The sequence below is a fragment of the Abramis brama genome (assembly GCF_963993115.1).
Source record: "Abramis brama genome assembly, chromosome: 17".
Lineage (NCBI taxonomy): Eukaryota > Metazoa > Chordata > Actinopteri > Cypriniformes > Leuciscidae > Abramis > Abramis brama.
The window spans coordinates 12,522,932-12,544,028 of NC_139979.1; the positions used below are offsets into that span (position 1 = coordinate 12,522,932).

At 38.2% G+C, this 21,097-nt stretch overlaps 1 protein-coding gene across 1 annotated transcript in view; it reads left to right on the forward strand.

Moving 5' to 3' along the window:
• me1 (malic enzyme 1, NADP(+)-dependent, cytosolic) overlaps window positions 1–17,366 on the forward strand; it is an 84,922-nt gene extending 67,556 nt beyond the window's left edge. Inside the window, exons 6-14 of the mRNA XM_084088864.1 lie at window positions 2,176–2,279; window positions 10,297–10,406; window positions 11,642–11,739; window positions 12,034–12,147; window positions 13,401–13,506; window positions 13,604–13,746; window positions 13,842–14,015; window positions 16,869–16,967; window positions 17,055–17,366. Coding sequence (XP_083944990.1) covers window positions 2,176–2,279; window positions 10,297–10,406; window positions 11,642–11,739; window positions 12,034–12,147; window positions 13,401–13,506; window positions 13,604–13,746; window positions 13,842–14,015; window positions 16,869–16,967; window positions 17,055–17,222 — 1,116 coding nt within the window. The 3' untranslated portion in view covers window positions 17,223–17,366. The remainder of the gene's footprint in view (window positions 1–2,175; window positions 2,280–10,296; window positions 10,407–11,641; window positions 11,740–12,033; window positions 12,148–13,400; window positions 13,507–13,603; window positions 13,747–13,841; window positions 14,016–16,868; window positions 16,968–17,054) is intronic.
• The last annotated feature ends 3,731 nt before the right edge of the window (window positions 17,367–21,097 follow it).

Below are 21,097 nucleotides of genomic sequence, written 5' to 3' on the forward strand. Positions count from 1 at the left end.
ATTGTTAGTTTGAATTACATTAATTTGACAGACAGCATTCGCTGATGTTGACCAAGCTAGCGCCAACGTAACCAGAGCTTCCAACTCTCACGCATTAACCGTGAGACACACGCAAACACTTTTCACATGCTCTCACGCCACACATCAATTTTCTCACGCACAGAAAAATCACGAAGCAAAGAGGACACGGAGACCGACAGACTAGACAGAGCAGGTTAGTTATGATATAAAAAAATCTCAGCTCTCAGATTCTGTCAATTTTATTACGCAATTCAAACAATAAATACCGTTTTGGCGCTTGTAAATGTTACACGACAGATCCCTAGCGCATGTGAACCGATCATCTCTACTAGCTAATAGTAAAAAAATCACGAACACTGAAAGATACAGTAACATTAGGCTACAACTTACCAAAATGTATTCCTCATACATAATAAACCAATAGACCAATCAGTGTTTTTTATCAGCGTGAAGAGGTCAATAACACAGCTGGAGAACAATTATGTCAGATTTACCTCAGGAAAGCCATTTAATATACATAATATAGGTCACGTAGTTGGCAAGAAAAAAAGAGCAATAGAGATTGTGCTATGTGTACTATATTACAATACTGTATTTATGAACGTTATATACGTTTATCGAACAGCCTTCGATACATTTCTTTGTTATAACTTCCCGAAAATCTACACAAACATATAAAACAAACTTCTAACGAAATACTAACAGCATCTTACTTACCAATCCAAAAGAAATGTTGCAAGTTCGAAGTCAAACCTCATTTTTTTCATGTCCATTAGTTGTCTCCAGCGATGGAAAGCAGTGCCAATGTTTACTCTGGTTCTGTTCCTTTTTTATCAGATTTTATTTGAATGTAGTAGTGGGGCTGTAGGCTACTTTCCACACGATTGACATCAGGTTCAAGTACGCCCACAAGCCGTGCGAGTTATTCGTGTATTGCATGTTTGGCTGGTGGTTATGTTGCCGGCATACCGCCTCCCATGGCCGAAACTGGTATTACGACACCTGTCGGGCCGTGGCTAGTAATGCTAATGCTAATTCAGGTTGATATCTCTGCAGCACTATAACTTGACATTTTTTTAATGACATCATCGCCCTTATTTCTTCTCATTCTTTTGATGCGTGTAGCTCATTTTTTGGATATTTTTACCTCAATTTTTACACAAGGCACCTTTAAAGATTGGAGAAGCCTGCCATATGTCACCAGAGACAAGTCTGTCATTCACTGGAAAATTGAGTTATGAATTATGATGATCAAGAATTATGATGTCAAAAAAAGAAACATTGATGAATAAGATCAATAACATGAAATTAAAAATCTAACTATTTTCTAACTACATGTTGATCTTAAAGACAATCTCATAGAAACTTTAAGAGTTTTACTTTTTCAGTCCCAAGCAACTTTTTTCTTTTTCACTAGTCCTATCAGATTAAAAAAAAAATGCTTTTATCGGGACAGATCGGGCAGATCGTCAGAACTGATTATGACTGAAATTTTGTGCGCCATGTGGGAATGAGTTCTGATGAAAGCACTTCCTCTTTCACTGTGATCAAAACATTGAAAAGGCTCCAAAGTTGTTGCCATACGATGTTAAGTATGCACCACACATCAGAACTGCTGAGAGTGCTCTGTTAATCCATTTTCTTTTCTGGTTGACTGGCATGCTGACAGTGATGGGGCGCACAGAATTTTTATATGACGCTTGCGTTCTCTCTCAACTTCTTTTCTGTTTTTCCCATAGCGTTTGTGGCTCACAGTGTGATGTCTGCAGATCTGAACAAGAGCGACAGCTGCTAGACTTTCAAATTGAAAATGCAGTGTTTGTCCTCTTTCTGTCTCTTTTTACGATTTTATGCATTTCTCTTTCTCTTGTTCTCGGTCTGTGTTTCCTTAAGCACACGCAGGCACAAATAACTGTGAGAGGTTTATCCAGCTGCGGGGTAACCAGATTACCATATGTAAACTAATTAAAGAGGAGCTGTATACACAATAAACATTCACTTGTTGAGTTTTGATGGTATTTTATTTTTGGTTCTCATTTTTTCCACTGGTTAGAGAATGATGAATTGTCATGTCATGCTATTGTTTCTACTTGATGCCTGGGATTCTAAAAAGTGTGGTTAAAAACCTCTTATTTCTCTCTTTCCCTGTCGCAGGAACTCCTGAAGGACCCTCTGTACATTGGTCTGAGGCATAAAAGAGTACGTGGACAGGCCTATGATGAGCTGCTGGAGGAGTTTATGAAGGCCATCACAGACAGGTATAGTAAATCCACTGTACCCTTCCCTCAAAGCACATGCTTGCTTCCACAGGCCGCTGATGGAAATGCCTGGAGAGCATAGCTGAGCCATTGCGTTGCAGGAATGTGGGGTAAAGCGCATGCCTCTAGGTTTGTGGGCTCTGAGCGATGACTCCAGTGGCAGAGACCCGAACCGGATCACTGACTGCACGCCTCATCAGTTCTCTCCCCACATATCCTGCACTATATAGAGCCATGTGGTGATGTAATTCAGCCCATAACCAGCCCCCACTGGCTGGTTGATGGCTCTTCGGGCTCCATGATACTTAGAATTGTTCACGGTCTTGTGCCATTTTCTTTGATAGTCTTCAAAATGGCAGTTTGGGTTATTTGAGTATTGTCATTTTCTTTTTCGCCAGCTAATGGGAGAGAGAATGTCCATGCATAAAGCTCAGCTTTTAAAAGCATTGTTATATATCATATATATCATGGAGAATGAAACTTTGTGTTTTTAAAGGGGCCCTATTATGCTTTTTTTCACTTTTTCAACTGTAGTTAGTGTGTAATGTTGCTGTTTGAGCATAAAAAAGATCTGCAAGGTAACAAAGCTTAAAGTCCACTCTAAATGTAGATATTTTATTTAACAGAACTCACTTTCCAAGAACTACAACAAACGACTCGTTTGGACTACAACGTCTTTTATCCGGGTTTTGTGAAGTCACAATTTTACTCATTTAAATAATCCCCGCCAACGGAATACGCAAAAAAAGGTGCGAGGCCTGGTTGAGCTGCAATAGAGAAGACAGTGTTGTCGCTATGTCAAAGAGACGCTGTTTTGTCCACCCCGTTTCCAAACTCGGAGTGGTTTGAATTTATTTATACACTGTTCCTGAGTATTATAATCCCAACGTTTATCTGTGTGCTGCACATTTGACGGAAAACAGCTGCACTAATGCACAATAGCTTCTCCTGAAATGGATAATTTTCCAAATTGTCGGGACAATCTGTTGTTTTTGGATCACAGCTTGTACTATGTCTTATTATTTGTAGTTGCATTTTCTATTAACAGTTCCAATTATAAGTTTTATGTTGTTGCCACGATGTAAACAAAGGGCAAAGCTTTGCCTCCGCTCGCCTGCTAGCCAACAGTATTGTTGATATACTGTAGTATTTACTGTAGCTTTTGTAATGGTGTAATGGTGTATAATATTGTATCTAAAATGTAGAAGAAAATTACAAAAAAACAAACATACCACTCTGAAATATCCTGTTAAATCAGTGCTTGAAAAGTCCATGCATGAAATCCGTTCTGGACGATCCTCTTGTTTGTTAACATTCCTAAGTCTGAATCAGGCTTGAATTGGTTTGAAATTGACGCTATCCTCAATATTTACATCTGAGTAGAGCTCGCAGTTATGGTAAGGGACTCGAAATTTCCCGAACACGCGCTAAGCGGTGCCAATCACAATACACTGGGCCAGCTAACCAATCGGCAATATTCCGGAAGGAGGGGCTTCATTGAAACCGGAACTAAACAGTGTGTTCGGGCCAGACTGGGGAGCGAGGTACTGTAATAATGTAAAATATGTGAAAAATAATGTGTTTTTGAACAACCAAGCATGAAGGCATATTCTAGTACACCCCAAAAACAAAATCAAGACTCCATAAAAGGGCATAATAGGACCCCTTTAAGTCTTTATTAGTCGAATTTGTTAAAGCAAGCATTACTATTAACTTACTGATTACATATTTTAGCGTGTAGTTGCACTAATTGTGCTACGGACATGAATATAATCAATCAAGTTGTTTAGGAGGTGAGTGCTATTACTTATATTACTACTTAAGTCATTGTACTTTTGGGGGATGCAAAAATTTGAAGAAAATTCCCTTATACTTGCATTGAAGGAGAGACACAAACAGTATCTAGAGACCAGAATATCATAGGGCTTTTATGGTTGGCTCTTTTGGTCTGAAAGTGTAAGAAACCACCTAAAACCCCACAGAAACCAAGCAACCAACTAGCAATGCCATAGCAACCACCTAGAACATGGCGGCAAGTTTTGCACTGGTTAACACCATTAACATTTAAGAACCAGGGTCTTTGTCAAAGGTCTCTCTGTTACTTTAGGCTCTGGTGTGGCCTGGTTTGATGGAGGATGTCATAAGAACGTAGTGCCACACATGGCTGTATTTAAAGGAGAACTCAAAAACCCCAGTGTCTGATTTCCCTCCAGCTGGAAGAATATAGCCACGATTCTATAATAATGGGGTGGCCATGAAACTACAGGGAAAAGCGTCACTTTTCCTCAAAAGTGCAGAGTTAGTGGAAAATGAATATAGTGATTATAGGTTGCCGACTGACAAATGATTACAGTCCTGGGGATTTTTAATAAACTCCTTATAATTTTAAAAATCAGAGGCTAGATGCCTCAGGAAAATCCTGAAAAGGTTGCTGGATAAGTGCTAAATTTACATTACATTTACATTTAGCCAAATCAACTTACATTGCAATAAAGGGCCTTTTTTGGGGGGCCATTAGTTTGTACTTTTACTGGAAATCAAACCCATGACCATTCTCTTTCAGTGACATGAACAGTTCTAAACTTCTCTCTGTTTTAAATGTTTGAAGAAACTGCACACAACCGTCTATTGGTGGACTTGCAATCCAGTTGTTGTTGTTGTTGTTGTTGTTGTTTTTTCAGTGAAATGCAGGAATCTGGCTTTATTTCAATACATTTGATAACTATGACAAAAATAACTTTGGCAGTTTGAAATAAAATGTATAGATAAGACAAAGGAAAATCATTAAATGCACGGTATATTCTTTCAGACCATAAGTTTAACAGCCTGCAGGTGCTCTGTTTCCCATCAAGCCTTTTTGTGAGAGTGATGAAGAATAATGACACCAATCCCCATCAGGCCACTTATTGTGCCACAATGGCTTTAAGAAGAGGAACTAGAGCAGATAGTGGGCATAGATGCTCTTTGAGGTCTCTATTTTGTTTAAGGAGTGTAAAAAAAAACATTTAAAGAAACATCCAGAAAAAAGCTGCATTTTAGGATGCTGGGAGTATTTTTGCGGGGGGTTGTTATGCTTCTTTTATGATGTAGTTAATTCAAGAATAGATTTTTTTTTTTTTGCTTCTAAGGCTTTGTGTTGTGGTGCTGAAGTAGTTTGTGGGGGTTGACTTTGTTTTCCCACCCGCTCCCAGAACAGACTGAAAAGTATCTGTCTTCTTTAGCCCCTCTGTGTGCACCGGCACAATTCCCATGTCAAATTATTTCATTAGAGCTTGTTGCTTTTCACAGAGCTGTAGTGGTGACGGTGTTCCAGCTGTCGCTATGGTAACACGGGCCATCTTAGGGCACCGTTACGAAGCCATGTTAGGAAAAGTGATGGATGGGAATGTTGCTTGATTTTTCTATGCAGATGGGAATTGAGGAATGGGAATTTAAGGAGTGTTTTAATAGAAAGAGCAGCCTGCGAAGCCCCATGGGCCCCGTGGGAGCCGGTGTGTGCTGGAGAGGAGCACCGAATTCAGAGCTGCATGCTCACAGTGAGTGAATGTATTGCCTGCATGTCCCATTAAACCCTGACCTGATAATGATAACCCCATATAGGGCCTTCCTAACAAATTTCATTTCAGAAGTGCTTATGTGTAATGTTTAAATGAAACAGTAAGCTTTGCAAGCTTTTCTTTCAAAATTTCTTTCAGTTATTTTCTGATGTCAAACAAGTTTCCTCAAAAATATTAAGCAGTTTTCAACTTTGATGATGGGAAGAAATGTCGTTTTTGAGCACTTAAGAATTATTTCTGGAGATCATTTGAAGACTGGAGTAAGGATGCTTTTGAAAAATACTGTATATTAAGATAGAAAACAGTTATTTTAAGATGTAATTTTTTTACTGTTTTTGATCAAGTGAATGCAATTGGCGAGCATTAGAGACTTCAAAAACAAAAAAAATGTATATGAAATTAAATGCAAATGAGGTCATGCACATTTAAAAGACGCATTATTAGCTCCATATGGTTATTTTGGTGAATAAACACTCTTTCACTAACTTGGATTTATAAAGTTTTTGTGAAGTGAACTTTGTGCATGCCATGCACATACTTTTAGGATGAAATCTTTGCAAAAATTTTATTAATGAGGTCCTGGGTGTTAGTTTGAGATATTCACCCTTGGCATATGAAGAAGATGTGAGAGTTTATCAGTTTGACTTTACACCTTATAATGTGTGCAAACCTGTCTGGAATTCGACCTCAGAAAATGTGTTGGTATGTGTGTGTGTGCACGGATTTAAATCTTTTGTTGAACAGCTCTGTTTGGACAAGATTTTTACCATGACCTTTAATACGGAGGCCCGCGGGTTGCGCGGTAGGCATGCGGGGAAAAGAAAATCTCTGAAAGCGTGTCAGCACCACCAGCATCCTTAGACCCAATCTCAGCAAACGTCCTGAGTATGTGTGGTCAGTATGGGCCCAGCAGGATTATGCTAAACCTAAACCTAGTGGCTGGGTTTTTCATCTCTCTTTTCTCAACTCTAAGAATGTTGTTATGTCTGAGCAAACCACTTTATGAGAAATGCTTAATTCCCAACAGCCATGTTGTGTTCCTGTTAGTGTACAAAAGCAGAAGTGCTGCAGTGAGATCTGGTTGGTTAGCTTCAAATCTCAGTGCTTTATCAAAAGAAACTTTTTCCTGCACTTCTGTCTGGGGCAAATAATTTACCTTAGAGAGAAACAAGTAGTAAATCAACAGTGAATGAAACAAGAAGGCAGAAAGGGCCTTGGTGTAATGTGTTAGCGATGGTGTGGAGATGGGTTCAACAGTCTCTCATGGGCTCCAAGCTCATTTACTGCATTCCACTTTAAGAGTGATGGAGCCAAGCTTCCATCCTAAGATCATTTAGACTGAGACTGAAGTGTATTATGGTTTGTATAGAATTTGCTGGCTACAGTCTCCAGCTTCCATATGCCTGAAAAATTTATTTGGGAATTGTGAGATGTGGTGACCAAATGTCCTGGTTAAAACAGTAAAACCTGAGATCAAGTATCAGGAATTCAGTGTGAGAAAGTCGCCATAAGGAAAATGGATTAATAAACATAGTAAACAATGTCTTAATTAAATGCAGAAATACTTATAGTATTATTATTTTACTTAAAGTACTTTTGTGTTTTCTTAATTCACATTAGAATATATATAGATACATTTTTTTTAATTAAATTACAGCAGATACCTTGATTGTACTGTTTATGCTGTAAAGGCAGTACAACAAATAATACCATAATACATAAATATGTTTAATATGTAATTTATAAAAAACGTGTCTGGTTTAATAATCTACAAAGAATCCATTGTCACGGTACGGTTGTATAAGAAGCTCACGAAGACAAGAAAATAACAAAAACAGTCTTTAATTCAAAACCCGGAAACTGAATCACAACCATCTTAACATGGACGCAACATAAGAACGGACATAGAATGAAGGAGAACTCACGAGTTTAAATTTATGGATCAAACAAAGGGAACCAATGAGATAATTAAATAGACAACAGGTGAATAGAATGACTTATCAAACAAACTGAGAAACTAGGTCACAGGGGACAACAAAACACAACATACATGTTACATTCATAAAAATAGACTTCATTTTCTTTGATTTTTACAGTTCTTACTTAACTAAACCTGCAACAGTCTCACAAGTATGTATTTGCCACTTGCTTGTGCCATTTTCCAAGCACAGAGCACCAAGAAATTTCTTTCTAAAAGCAGCCTCGAAAGTTTTCTCATTCCCAGATGCTGATCTGTTGACTGAGATAACTTTTAGGACAGAACCAAAGCAAGTAGCCTGTTTGCAAAAAAACAAATTCATGCTTTTTCTCTTCCTAAAAGTATGGCACAGTTGTCACAGAGAGAGATTTAATATTGGCTCCTTTCAACACCCCAATGCTTTCTTCTCCTGTCTGGAGGTAAAGGCAAATGAGGGGAGACTGAGATCATGTAAGCTCTCAATGTGCTTGGGTGTGTCTGTCACTGTCTGGCCTGATTTTTGGTGGAGAGGACCAGTGGAGCTGATTCTCAGCCAGCTCTTTGTTTGAGTTTTACAACAGATGCAGAGGTGCATTATGGATCTGATTGAATGAGGCGCCAGAAAAAGACAACAAGCTTTGGTGAGATTGAGAGCACAATGCACCGAATGGGTGCTTTGTTTTGTCGGCTAGTTGTTTCTGCCTCATTCTGTCTCTTTCTCATGCACGTTTACCCAAAATAAACAACCATGAGAGCTATACTTAACTCTGTACCATCTCAGATATTAAATGGTATTAAGTTGGCAGAGATTTTCTTGTTCTAATGATAATCTTAATGTTTTTTTCGACCACTGTTGAGGTAGATCAGGAGGTTGTGATCTCGTTTTTCATCTTCATCCTCAGATGATGCGCTTCAGCAGATCAGAGAGCATGTTGGGATTATGACTCACTTTCTCTACGTCCAATTTAAATCTGCCAAAGTTCTCCAAATCCATGAGCAATTACTCTGTCAGTCTCTCTGGACTGCTTTCCTGCCTCGTCCTGTAGATATGTAAGAGTTTAGACTGCAGTTTGATTAGAAAGACATGTCCCCAGATCGGAGGTTTCTTGAAAACTTTAAAAGGGTTTCTGAGCTCATTAAACGTTGTTTACCTAGAGTGCTTTGGTACTGGAAAAAAACTTTAGGGCGTTTTTCTGTTTTTGCAGCATGTCTGACCACACAATACTGACCATTTTATATCATATAAAGGATAAGTTCACAAATAATGACATTTCTCTGCATTTACTCACCCTCATGTTTTTCTAAACCTGTATGACTTGCAATTACATTTTTGAAGAATACCATGGACACTTCTCCACATAAGGAAATTGAGTTACAAAATGACATGCAGTAGAAGCACTATTTAAAGTATCATAAAAATGTTTTAAATGATTTATTCCAAGTCTTCTGAAGTCTTATGATGGTTTTGTGTGAGAAGTATTCATAGAAATTTTTGACATCCACCCTAGCTTTCCTTTGGCCAATTTGTGAACGAATCATACGAGTCAAATACTTTCAGTGAATCAACTGATCTAGTTTGCAAAACCACTCAGATGTTTCATTGTGTCTTCTCTATTTATGATGTTGTTGACAGAAATAGAGAAACGGATGGATGCTTCAAGAGACAGCTGTCATTGTGAAAACCGTGATCAAATCCCTTTGTGTGTTTGAATGAAATGTATGCATGGCAGCTCTAGGCAGCAATGCAGATCTCTGTTCTTCTTGCATTAGGTTGAGTGACAGGCTGGCTTCCTACAGTTCCACACTGCAGTGTTTACCCAACCTATTTCCAATGCTTGGGTGTCTGGGACCTCTAATATTGCATCAAAATCTGATGGGGATCTCTGCCTTTTTCATTGGGAAGTCAGTTGGTTGCTCTATACTATTCTTTCAATTGTTCTGCTGACTGGATGTATAACATGAGAAACCACTGAATTGCCACTGTAGTTTTTCTCAAAGTTGCTGTTCTGAAGAGAGAAACGATTGTGTGTGTGCAGTTCATTGGCTATTGATTTTGAATAGCCATGTTTGAATGTTTTAGAGGCCACGGTGTTACCACATCATTAGCTAACTGATCATACAAGGGTTGTTGTATGTCCCCTGATCTTTGAGACTTGTGTTTGGCTGTGGAAACAACTACAAAGAAGCAATAACAGTCTCAGGCCCACACTGAGTAGGAAAAAACCCTTCGGGATTGAACCACTCCATCTATAATGGGCTTGAGGAGCAGTTGGATGGCCCCCTCTGCAGGCTGAAGTGGAGTGCATTAACTAGCAGCTTTATTTGAAATGATAAAAGAGTTATTTAAATGTTTAGCCTGTGATTTGGACAATTTTAATTTCCATTTTGTTAGGATTCTTTATACTTGTCTTTTGACTTTTGTAATTCCTTTGAAATTATCTTTCATTTTGTTGTGTTTCTTGAGTTCTGAAGAAATATATATTGATGTTTCTGTTATGCACAGGTATGGGGTGAACTGCCTTATCCAGTTTGAGGATTTTGCCAACACCAACGCCTTCCGTCTATTGAGTAAATACCGCAACAAGTACCTCACGTTCAATGATGACATCCAAGGTATGGGCACTAAAAGAGAATTTAGTTGCACACTTGTTTTTAGTCTCTCTTGCACTAAATGAAAGCACAGACAACACATACAGTATATGTTATGATTTAGGTCAATTAAAATGTCATAATGTTATGCTTAAGTCTGTAGTACAGTCAATTTGAGCAAATGCTGAAATCAATGATTGTAAGTTACTCATTCAGATCACATCTCTCACTCTGATTTTCCTTCATACTGTTGCTTAAACTCCTCTTATATTTATGGTTCAATAGCGAGACTGTGCTTATCTTGAGTCTATTTTCTACCATCCACCTCTCTCACAAAAAAAATCCTTTTTTTACATTATCATTGCAGACACATTCCAATCAGCAACTACAACACAATCTTATTGTTTGAAATTGAGTTTAACCATAGTTAACCATATGTGTCCACCTGAGTGGAAAAACGAACATAGCTGATCGGCCGAATCCAATTTATTCTAAATGGGAGCTGTTGACATTGGAGTGAGTTGTGATGTCAGTGCTCGTTTTATATTTCAAATACAATTTGCACATTTTCGATGTGTCCAGGCCAGTGGTTCTCAAACTTTTTTCCTCGAAGGTCCCCCATTGTCCAACATAATACAACATAATATTAGAATTTATTAATTTAATAAAGGCTGAGGCCCCACTGGTATAGGGGTTTTGCATTAACAAAAGTTTATTCGATTTAAGCTGTACTGTGTGTGTGTGTGTGTGTGTGTGTGTGTGTGTGTGTGTGTGTGTGTGTGTGTGTGTGTGTGTGTGTGTGTGTGTGTGTGTGTGTGTGTGTGTGTGTGTGTGTGTGTGTGTGTGTGTGTGTGTGTGTGTGTGTGTATAAATGGGCCATTCAGAAATAAAGTTTAGAATTGTTATTTATGCAATGTATGTAATTATTTTATTGACTGTGCATTGAAAGCAAGCTAGACTTCACTGAAGACAGCCACACTGCTGTACATTTAATAGACTCATCCCCAAATCAGCAGTTCTCTTGAGTTTTGAGTGGATTTATTCTTAGACAGGGTGAGAATCTGTTAACAGCTGCTTATCTCACTCCTTTGACAATTCCTCCAGAAATTCACCTCCATACAAACTCCACCTTGGTGTCTAGAATTGAGTTTCCAGAGTTGAGTCTCAAGCCTCAGCTCCTACTTTTATGTCCAGTTTTTCTTCTTACCACAGAGATTAGATAAACTCAGTGAAATATATTTATGTTTCCTGTCCCATAGGTACTGCCTCTGTGGCTGTGGCGGGACTGCTGGCTGCCCTTCGCATTACCATGAGCAAAATGTGCAACCATACCATCGTGTTTCAGGGTGCAGGGGAGGTGTGTGTGTGTGTTGGCTGCACAGATCCGCATATAACCGTTTTCAATGCCAATTGTTCCAGACAGTGTTTTGATGGTGGCTAACCCATTTTAATTCATATGGTGGTTCATCTTGTCTGTCAATAAAACTATTTTAAAAATGTATGAAATGATTATTTTAAGATGTATGGAATGGATTGATTATGGAGTCAAGCTGTGAGATTTTTATTGAATTATTGTGAATTTGAGTTGGCCTTTTTAGATCTGTATGTGAAATGTACATCTATTGATTTAACAGCATTTTTATGTTTTCAGGCTGCAATGGGCATAGCTGAGCTGATCATTATGGCGATGGAGAAGGAGGGGCTTCCTCGTGAGCAGTGTATAAAGAAAATCTGGATGGTGGACTCTAAAGGACTTATCGTTAAGGTGAGGTCATCATTAATGACAAGATATATTTTCATCAGTGTTGACGTTCACTGATGAACGTTCAGAAGTTCATCAGAGTTCAAAGAGCTTCTGTCTTCATCAGAAAAGATGGTAGAATTCAATAGATTATTTTGTTATTTCAAGCTTAACAGATCGTTTGGCCATGTTAGTTTAATAAAGACAAAGAAGTCAGGGAGGTTGTGATAATGATACTTTCATCCAAGTGATCTGTGGTACACCAGTTGCTCTCCACCTCCCTGGAACTCCTTGGAGTCAGAATCTTTCTCAAGGGCAGGATGGTGATGGAGGAGCTTTGTGATCTCTGCAGTTTTCTCATGCCTTGCTTCTTTCCGCTTCTCTGAAGCCTGGGGCTGTATCACTTAATGGCTCAGATCTTAAAAGGGAAGGCTGTCACCATTTGGATTAGATGCCGTTAAGCATGAAATAAAGGAAAATACTTTCCATTAACAGATTATATAAATACATTCATATAAATATATGAAGAATTTTTTTATTTTATTTTATTCTAGCCTTGCAGTTAGTTTTATGTTAGGTTATTATTTATCTGACATAATAGTTTCTTATCCAAAGAACATGGTATTGTCTCTTTTTATTGTTTTAAATTAATACTAGTGTGTATGACAAATAAGGCAAATCTAAAAAATGTGAATTTCATCAATAGTATATTGATGAAATAGTAATATATCAAACCAAATGCCATGTGCTAGACCGTTTGATGCTGGACCTTTTGTCAGTGCTAACTTGTCACTTTTCTGAGCCATTTCTGTGATTATTTTGTATTAGTAGCTGTGTGAAGGCAGTTCCTTTCACTAAGGTGTAGGTGTAGTTCATCACATTAAATATGGATGAGTTCCACTAACATTTGACAGCCATAAACAGTGTATATATATATTGCCTAATCATTAAAAATCAAACCAACTTTCATTCATTAAAATTAATGGCAGATATACAGATAAAAATGTATTTTTTTATACTTTATCTAATGCAATGACATTTATACTTTTAATGACAATGACATTTATACTATTTTAAAGTGTGACATTTTTAAGTGTGTATATTTTAGACACTGAGCAATGTTTTTATTGCCCATCTGGCAGATCATGCACACTTTGTTCTCTGTGTAGAGAATCTGTGTTCATTATGAAGTGCGGTGAGTTGTGCTATCGTATTTTCCTGATGCGCTTTAATTTTCTTTTTCTCTGACAATTGTTATCTCTCTGTCCCCCATTAAGGGTAGGGATCACCTCACCCACGAGAAAATGAGGTTTGCGCACGAGCATGTACAAATGAAGAAGCTTGAGGATGTTGTGAAGGAGCTGAAACCCACTGCTTTAATTGGTATACATGTACTGTAAATAAATATATTTACACTGCTGTTGCCCCAGCAGTCCCTATGAGAACTATTGGACTCAAATACTTCTCATCATCTCCACAGGGGTGGCAGCTATCACTGGTGCTTTCACAGAGGAGATAATCAAGGCAATGGCTTCCTTCAATAAGAGACCTATTATCTTCGCTCTAAGCAATCCCACCAGCAAGGCGGAGTGCACCGCTGAGCAGTGCTACACACTCACTGAGGTGCTTTTGAAGGAGTCGCATGTGTACATGTATGTCAGAAAATGAAAAATTTGGTTTAATTTTTGCTTCTTTTTTTTGTTTGTTTAATATTGCAGGGAAGGGGGATCTTTGCAAGCGGGAGCCCCTTTGATCCGGTAACCCTTCCCGATGGCCGGAAGTTTTACCCCGGTCAGGGCAACAACGCTTATGTGTTCCCTGGAGTGGGGCTGGGGGTCACCGCTTGTGCGATGAGACACATCTCTGAGGAGATTTTCCTCGTTACGGCTGAGGTGATCGAATCTCGCTTGCTCTTTTCTGTCTACCTAAATCTGTTTATACAAAGTTATCTGTTTCTGGAAACTTTCTCTCTAATCAAATTTTTTTAATAGTAATCTGTTGTCTCCATCTTTAACTCTCTCTTTCTTAGGGCTGGCTATTAATACACAGTTTCTGATTCGATTCAATACAGATTAACTAAAATCTCGAAACTATTTAAAATTATACAATGAACCTCTAACTGTACATTGCAAAAATATTCATTTAAAAACAACAACAGGGCTCAAACTATGATTTTGTTTGTTTAAAACAATTAAATAGTAGCGAACTTTCACTAAATATGGGTAAAAACGGCACATAACAGTAGCTGACAGCTGATATTTATCATAACAGTTTTGGTGGGTAAAAACTTACTTATCTGTCACAGCTCACTAAAGTTACACAAAATGGCACCAGCCAGATGACGATTTTTTTCAACAAACACGTTTGGAACAAATTTATCTATGTACAATATAAGATTTTTATTTTGTTACAATATAAGACATATTTCCTTATGTCTAGTGAGAGGAAAAGGCTTGCATGCCCTGAAATTTTGGATGCACATAAGGGTACGTTCACCTGACAACAGTGTACTTCTAAAAACGGAAAAGTTTTTCCTTTGCGTTTTTCGCGAACAGACGACACCATTGTCAAAACAATCCCCGTTCACACCGATCCGTGAAAACGACTAAAAACGCTGCATTATGCATGCCAGGCCAATAGTTGGCGATGTTAATTTGTAAAAAAAACACTACGCAATACTACGTAACTACGTAATATGCAAAAGCATGAGCGTTTTCACAAATTTGCGTTTTTGTAATTTAAACTGAGACGATAACGGTATCCTATTCAAAAACTTGCACTTTGAATCCCGTTTATAAGTTTGCGTTTTCAGGCCCCCAAAATAGCTTTGTCGTGTAAATGAATGGCCAAAACTGCTGAATTGTGTTGTGAATTAAAACCTCCCACTTAATATAGCCATAGAAGCTGGCGTGACGTTAAAAAAATTAAATAAAAAAACGTTTTAATTGCATCCAAAAGACATTTTTAAGGGTGAAAAATATATCATGAATATTAATGCTTAGGTTTCAAGAAAATAAAATATCACAACCAATATAACACAATCAATATTGTGTGCATATGTATATCCATCCTTGCATTCATAATCGGAAAATAACTTTTTTTCCCAGCCCTACTTTTTCTGTCCCTCTGTATTTATATGCTCGTAATAAACCATAAAATCCCATTTCAGTATGCGAACATCTCCCATTTTATTGCTGCAAGCAATGTCATCTTGTATGTTACTGAACTTATCTGTCAAGCTGTCCTCTCTGCTTCACCTGACATCAGCCAGACAGAGTTTTAGCCAGGTACTGTGAATGGTTGCATCAGACTGTGTAAACGAGAGCTTTTTTGAATGTCAATGAACCACTGCCCTGTTATGCTGGAAACAGACCATTGAAGCATAAAAAGGTTAGCCAAGGCCTTACGCACCCACACGTTAAATCAGCATGTGCCAATGAGGGAGATTTATCTCTTTAGAGCAGCTCAAAGTAGAATAATGTTCTCAGAGCGTGAGCGGGATCACTTCTCCTGCAGTCTGTGGACCACAGTGAAGCTGCTGTCTGGATATCTGAGCTTCAAACAGCATCCGGCAGCAGGGGGGAATGCTTAATATCTCTATCCCCGCTGGTCGTACTAGGCTTTTGTTTATTTCAGTAAGTTATGGTTCTGTGCTATCGAGTCAGGAAGGTCTATAATCACTAACTGCAGCAACCCAATGTGACCGGAAATGACAAAGTGGTGAACAAAACAAACCATCTGAGAGCAATAGAGGGAGAAATTGATGTAAATAAAGCAACTAAGATAACGATCAACCAGAACAATGGGCGAAGATGCCCAATGGTAGCTGAAGAATCTTGTTGTCTTTCTTGTGTAGTTCTAAATTGGAAAATTACAAAAGCTAATTGTGATTAATTATTCTGTGCTTGTTATTAGTGGTCAAGGTTGCAGTAACTCTAAATAGAGATAGAGATAAAAGGTTTGTTTGGGCTCTAGAAGTATTTACAAAGACAGCAATTATCTTGAGGGCAGCACAACATAGCACCACGACTGTGCTTTGGTTTTAGTTTAATTAAAGCTGCAAGTCCTAGACCTTCTGGCTATTATTTATCCAAGAGACCTGTTATTCTGCATCACACAGCATTGTTTATATACTACTATTCATATAATAGAATTTATTCATATTTTGAATTCGCTTTTTACATTTTTTTATTTATTTAGTAATTTTCTTATGTAATATTTATATTTCATTTCAGCCAGCATTGTTTATATACTACTATTCATATAATATAATTTATTCATATTTTGAATTCGCTTTTTACATTTTTTTATTTATTTAGTAATTTTCTTATGTAATATTTATATTTCATTTCAGCTTTATTTAAATTACTGAGATTTTTTTGTTTTAAATGTTAGTCTTATTTTTAGTTAACAACACAGGCCAGAGGCCGAAAAAATATCTAGCCAAAATAAATGGTTTAGTTATTATTTTAGTCTCTTGTTTGTTTGTTTGTTTGTTTGTTTGTTTGTTTTGGGGGTATGGGTCTGGCTGATCTCAGGCAAGAAAAAAAACACTTATTACTGCCTACACAATCCACATATGTAAGCAGTGGGAAAGCTGGGATGAATATTTGATGTAGGTCTATCAGAAAAACAAACAACAGAAGAATAATCAGGTTCATACTCTTTGTCCGTGTACACAAACGGTGTATATATTGTCCACATGTTAAGCCCATAATAATCACCAGTTTGTGCTGTGTTTATAGACTATAGCTGAACTGGTGACTGAGAAGGATCTTGCAGAGGGGCGTCTGTATCCTCCTCTCAAAAGCATCCAGGATGTTTCCTTCAAGCTGGCTGTTAAGGTGGGCTCGACTCTGTAACATCTCAAGCCACAGCCGTGATTCATGCATGCCGCTATTTACTAATCATTTTTATGTGCATCGTGACAGATTGTGGAGTACGCCTATAAACACAAAATGGCAACACTGCACCCGGAGCCGCACGATAAAGAGGCTTTTGTTCGTTCGCTCATCTACAGCACAGACTATGACGAGTTCGCGGTGGACTCGTACGGCTGGCCTGAGAATGCCATGAACGTCCAAACGTGCAAACTGTGACCACCCAAAATACACAGACCAGAATGAGATGTATAATATGACATTTCTGTTTTAAATGTGATTTATTGACAGGATTATGATTATAATCTGCAAACAGTACTGTAAACCAAAAATAGCCTTAATAAAAAATATCATTTATTGTAATTTTGTGAGAGAGTATGTTAATTATTACACTGTATGGAATTCTTTACAAATCACCATTGTCCATAAGTATGTACTTCAGGATGCATTAAGGAACATACAGCACTGCATGATCATACATATGAACAGTTCATGTTGGGCTATAAAAAGAACTGTGCTTTATAAAGCCATTCATTATCAAGCACCTTTCAAAAAGGTGCTAAAAGTGATATCTGGCACCAGATTTACAGTGAGGAAAATAAGTATTTGAACACCCTGCTATTTTGCAAGTTCTCCCACTTGGAAATCATGGAGGGGTCTGAAATTGTCTTCGTAGGTGCATGTCCACTGTGAGAGACATAATCTAAAAAAAAAAATCCAGAAATCACAATATATGATTTTTTAACTATTTATTTGTATGATAAAGCTGCAAATAAGTATTTGAACACCTGTCTATCAGCTAGAATTCTGACCCTCAAAGACCTGTTAGTCTGCCTTTAAAATGTCCACCTCCACTCCATTTATTATCCTAAATTAGATGCACCTGTTTGAGGTCGTTAGCTGCATAAAGACAGCTGTCCACCCCATACAATCAGTAAGAATCCAACTACTAACATGGCCAAGACCAAAGAGCTGTCCAAAGACACTAGAGACAAAATTGTACACCTCCACAAGGCTGGAAAGGGCTACGGGGAAATTGCCAGGCAGCTTGGTGAAAAAAGGTCCACTGTTGGAGCAATCATTAGAAAATGGAAGAAGCTAAACATGACTGTCAGTCTCCCTCGGACTGGGGCTCCATGCAAGATCTCACCTCGTGGGGTCTCAATGATCCTAAGAAAGGTGAGAAATCAGCCCAGAACTACACGGGAGGAGCTGGTCAATGACCTGAAAAGAGCTGGGACCACCGTTTCCAAGGTTACTGTTGGTAATACACTAAGACATCATGGTTTGAAATCATGCATGGCACGGAAGGTTCCCCTGCTTAAACCAGCACATGTCAAGGCCCGTCTTAAGTTTGCCAATGACCATTTGGATGATCCAGAGGAGTCATGGGAGAAAGTCATGTGGTCAGATGAGACCAAAATAGAACTTTTTGGTCATAATTCCACTAAACGTGTTTGGAGGAAGAAGAATGATGAGTACCATCCCAAGAACACCATCCCTACTGTGAAGCATGGGGGTGGTAGCATCATGCTTTGGGGGTGTTTTTCTGCACATGGGACAGGGCGACTGCACTGTATTAAGGAGAGGATGACCGGGGTCATGTATTGCGAGATTTTGGGGAACAACCTCCTTCCCTCAGTTAGAGCATCGAAGATGGGTCGAGGCTGGGTCTTCCAACATGACAATGACCCGAAGCACACAGCCAGGATAACCAAGGAGTGGCTCTGTAAGAAGCATATCAAGGTTCTGGCGTGGCCTAGCCAGTCTCCAGACCTAAACCCAATAGAGAATCTTTGGAGGGAGCTCAAACTCTGTGTTTCTCAGCGGCAGCCCAGAAACCTGACTGATCTAGAGAAGATCTGTGTGGAGGAGTGGGCCAAAATCCCTCCTGCAGTGTGTGCAAACCTGGTGAAAAACTACAGGAAACGTTTGACCGCTGTAATTGCAAACAAAGGCTACTGTACCAAATATTAACATTGATTTTCTCAGGTGTTCAAATACTTATTTGCAGCTGTATCATACAAATAAATAGGTAAAAAATCATACATTGTGATTTCTGGATTTTTTTTATTTAGATTATGTCTCTCACAGTGGACATGCACCTACGATGACAATTTCAGACCCCTCCATGATTTCTAAGTGGGAGAACTTGCAAAATAGCAGGGTGTTCAAATACTTATTTTCCTCACTGTATATAGAGATTTTTTTTCTCGTACACATTATTTTAACACCATAATCAACTAGATATTTCCATTGGAAATGAACAAATCCTGTAGCAGTTAGAAGCTGTTGAAGTGTTTGCCTTAAAAACAGGACTTCATGAGTCGTCATGACTGCCAGCTGAGTGCTTTATTGAGGCTTTATTATGCCATTTTTTTCTTATAATGTTTTACTGCTGATGATGATTTTTATTTTATTTTTTAATGTTTACATTTAAACCTGAAGAAAACCAAAGTCTGAATTTTTTTTTAAAAAAGAGGCTGAATTTAAAGTTACTATGTAACTTTTTTTTGTAACTGTCACTATGGCAAGTCTATTATACGTGTTTGTATTTTATACCTAGTGAGATGGTTTTCGCAGGAAATTGCGTACACGTCACTTGCCTGTGCATGTCTCGTCATATCTGAAATTGCCCCCTTTACCCTTAAATAAGACACTATTTGAGTGGCAAGCGATTTGTAGTAGTATTCGAAACCATAGTGGACATTATCAAGTGCACTCATTCAATCCCGTAATGCATCGCTATAATGAGTGTAGGACGGATGTACGCTCAGCGGCTAGAGAATACCCATAATGCACTGTGAGGCTTGTGTTGAATGAATTCCTGCGTCTGACCAGAAGATGGCGCCGACAACTGAATCATCCATCCATCCAAACCGCTGCCAATGTGGTTACAGCGTAATTTCATACAGGTATAAACTCCTTTTAAATTGATAATTTGTTTAATTATGGTTTATACATTCTAGTATCCATGTCAGGGTTCAAGATAAATCTTTTCATTACTACTGGAGCTGCCAGTTTGGTAAGTTTCAAATGATTATTAAACAGCAAGAACAAACTATGCAAAAGTGCCAGCCCAACAGGAACTCCGTGTCCGAATTCACTCACTCGATTTCATTAAAAGTGAACTGTAGGCTAGTAGTCGGCTAATGTAGGGAATAGTGACTGAGGGTATAGGGGGTGATTTTGAACACAGCTAAAATTAGCTCCAGCTACTTTTACACATGTAGCCTATGCTGTGGGAGTGGTATAGGTTAGTTGTCACAACGAGCGAGAAAGGTTGACATAGAGCATGTTAAACCTTGAACCTCTGACAATAACCCCGTTTAAAAAAAAAAAAAAAAAAAAAAAAAAACGGAGAGGAAAGGAGAGTCTTCTGGCAAAATGAGAACATAATAGAGCTCTTAATAAAACAAGAATCAACATTTGCTTGGCTTTCCGGAGATGGTGAGAACTGAGAGATTTGAAATGTAAGCAGATTTGAAACTCAATAGATCATTTGTCATATGGTGCTCTCTAACAGAGTTCATAGTGAAGCATTATCTACAGTATAAGGGTCATTTCATTATGTGTTGTTGTAGTGCTGTGCTGGAATTTATTTTCAAGGAAGTACCATGTCTATTAATGAGTATAGCTACAGTAACGTCTTCAACTGGTCAGCTTGAGATCCTTTCCATCTAAACTGGTTAAATCTCTTAAGCCTAGTGAATGTTTTATGAGCAGTAGATATAACCATGCACAGTCACGCAGAGCCCAAGCACAACCAAAACAATGTTCTTCCACAAAATGCATACAGTTTTGTTTTTTTAAGTACTAGGGAGCCAAAAGTTACATAGTGTAGCTTTAAGTTTCTAAAGTCACCCTTAATTTGTAGCCTTCCTAGTAATGGATCACAGATTTTGGAACAAGGTCGATTACATTTGTATCGGACGCATTGATGTAATCGTGCAAGCTGATGTGAGGTACAGGCTGTATGTTTTGTTACATATGCAAAGCTGTGGGGGCAGTGTTCGCTTTTTTCTGTGTTGTGTTGATTTTGGTGGGTTTTTTTTTTGTGAAAACAAAGTTACTGAAAAAAGTACCTTTAAAGC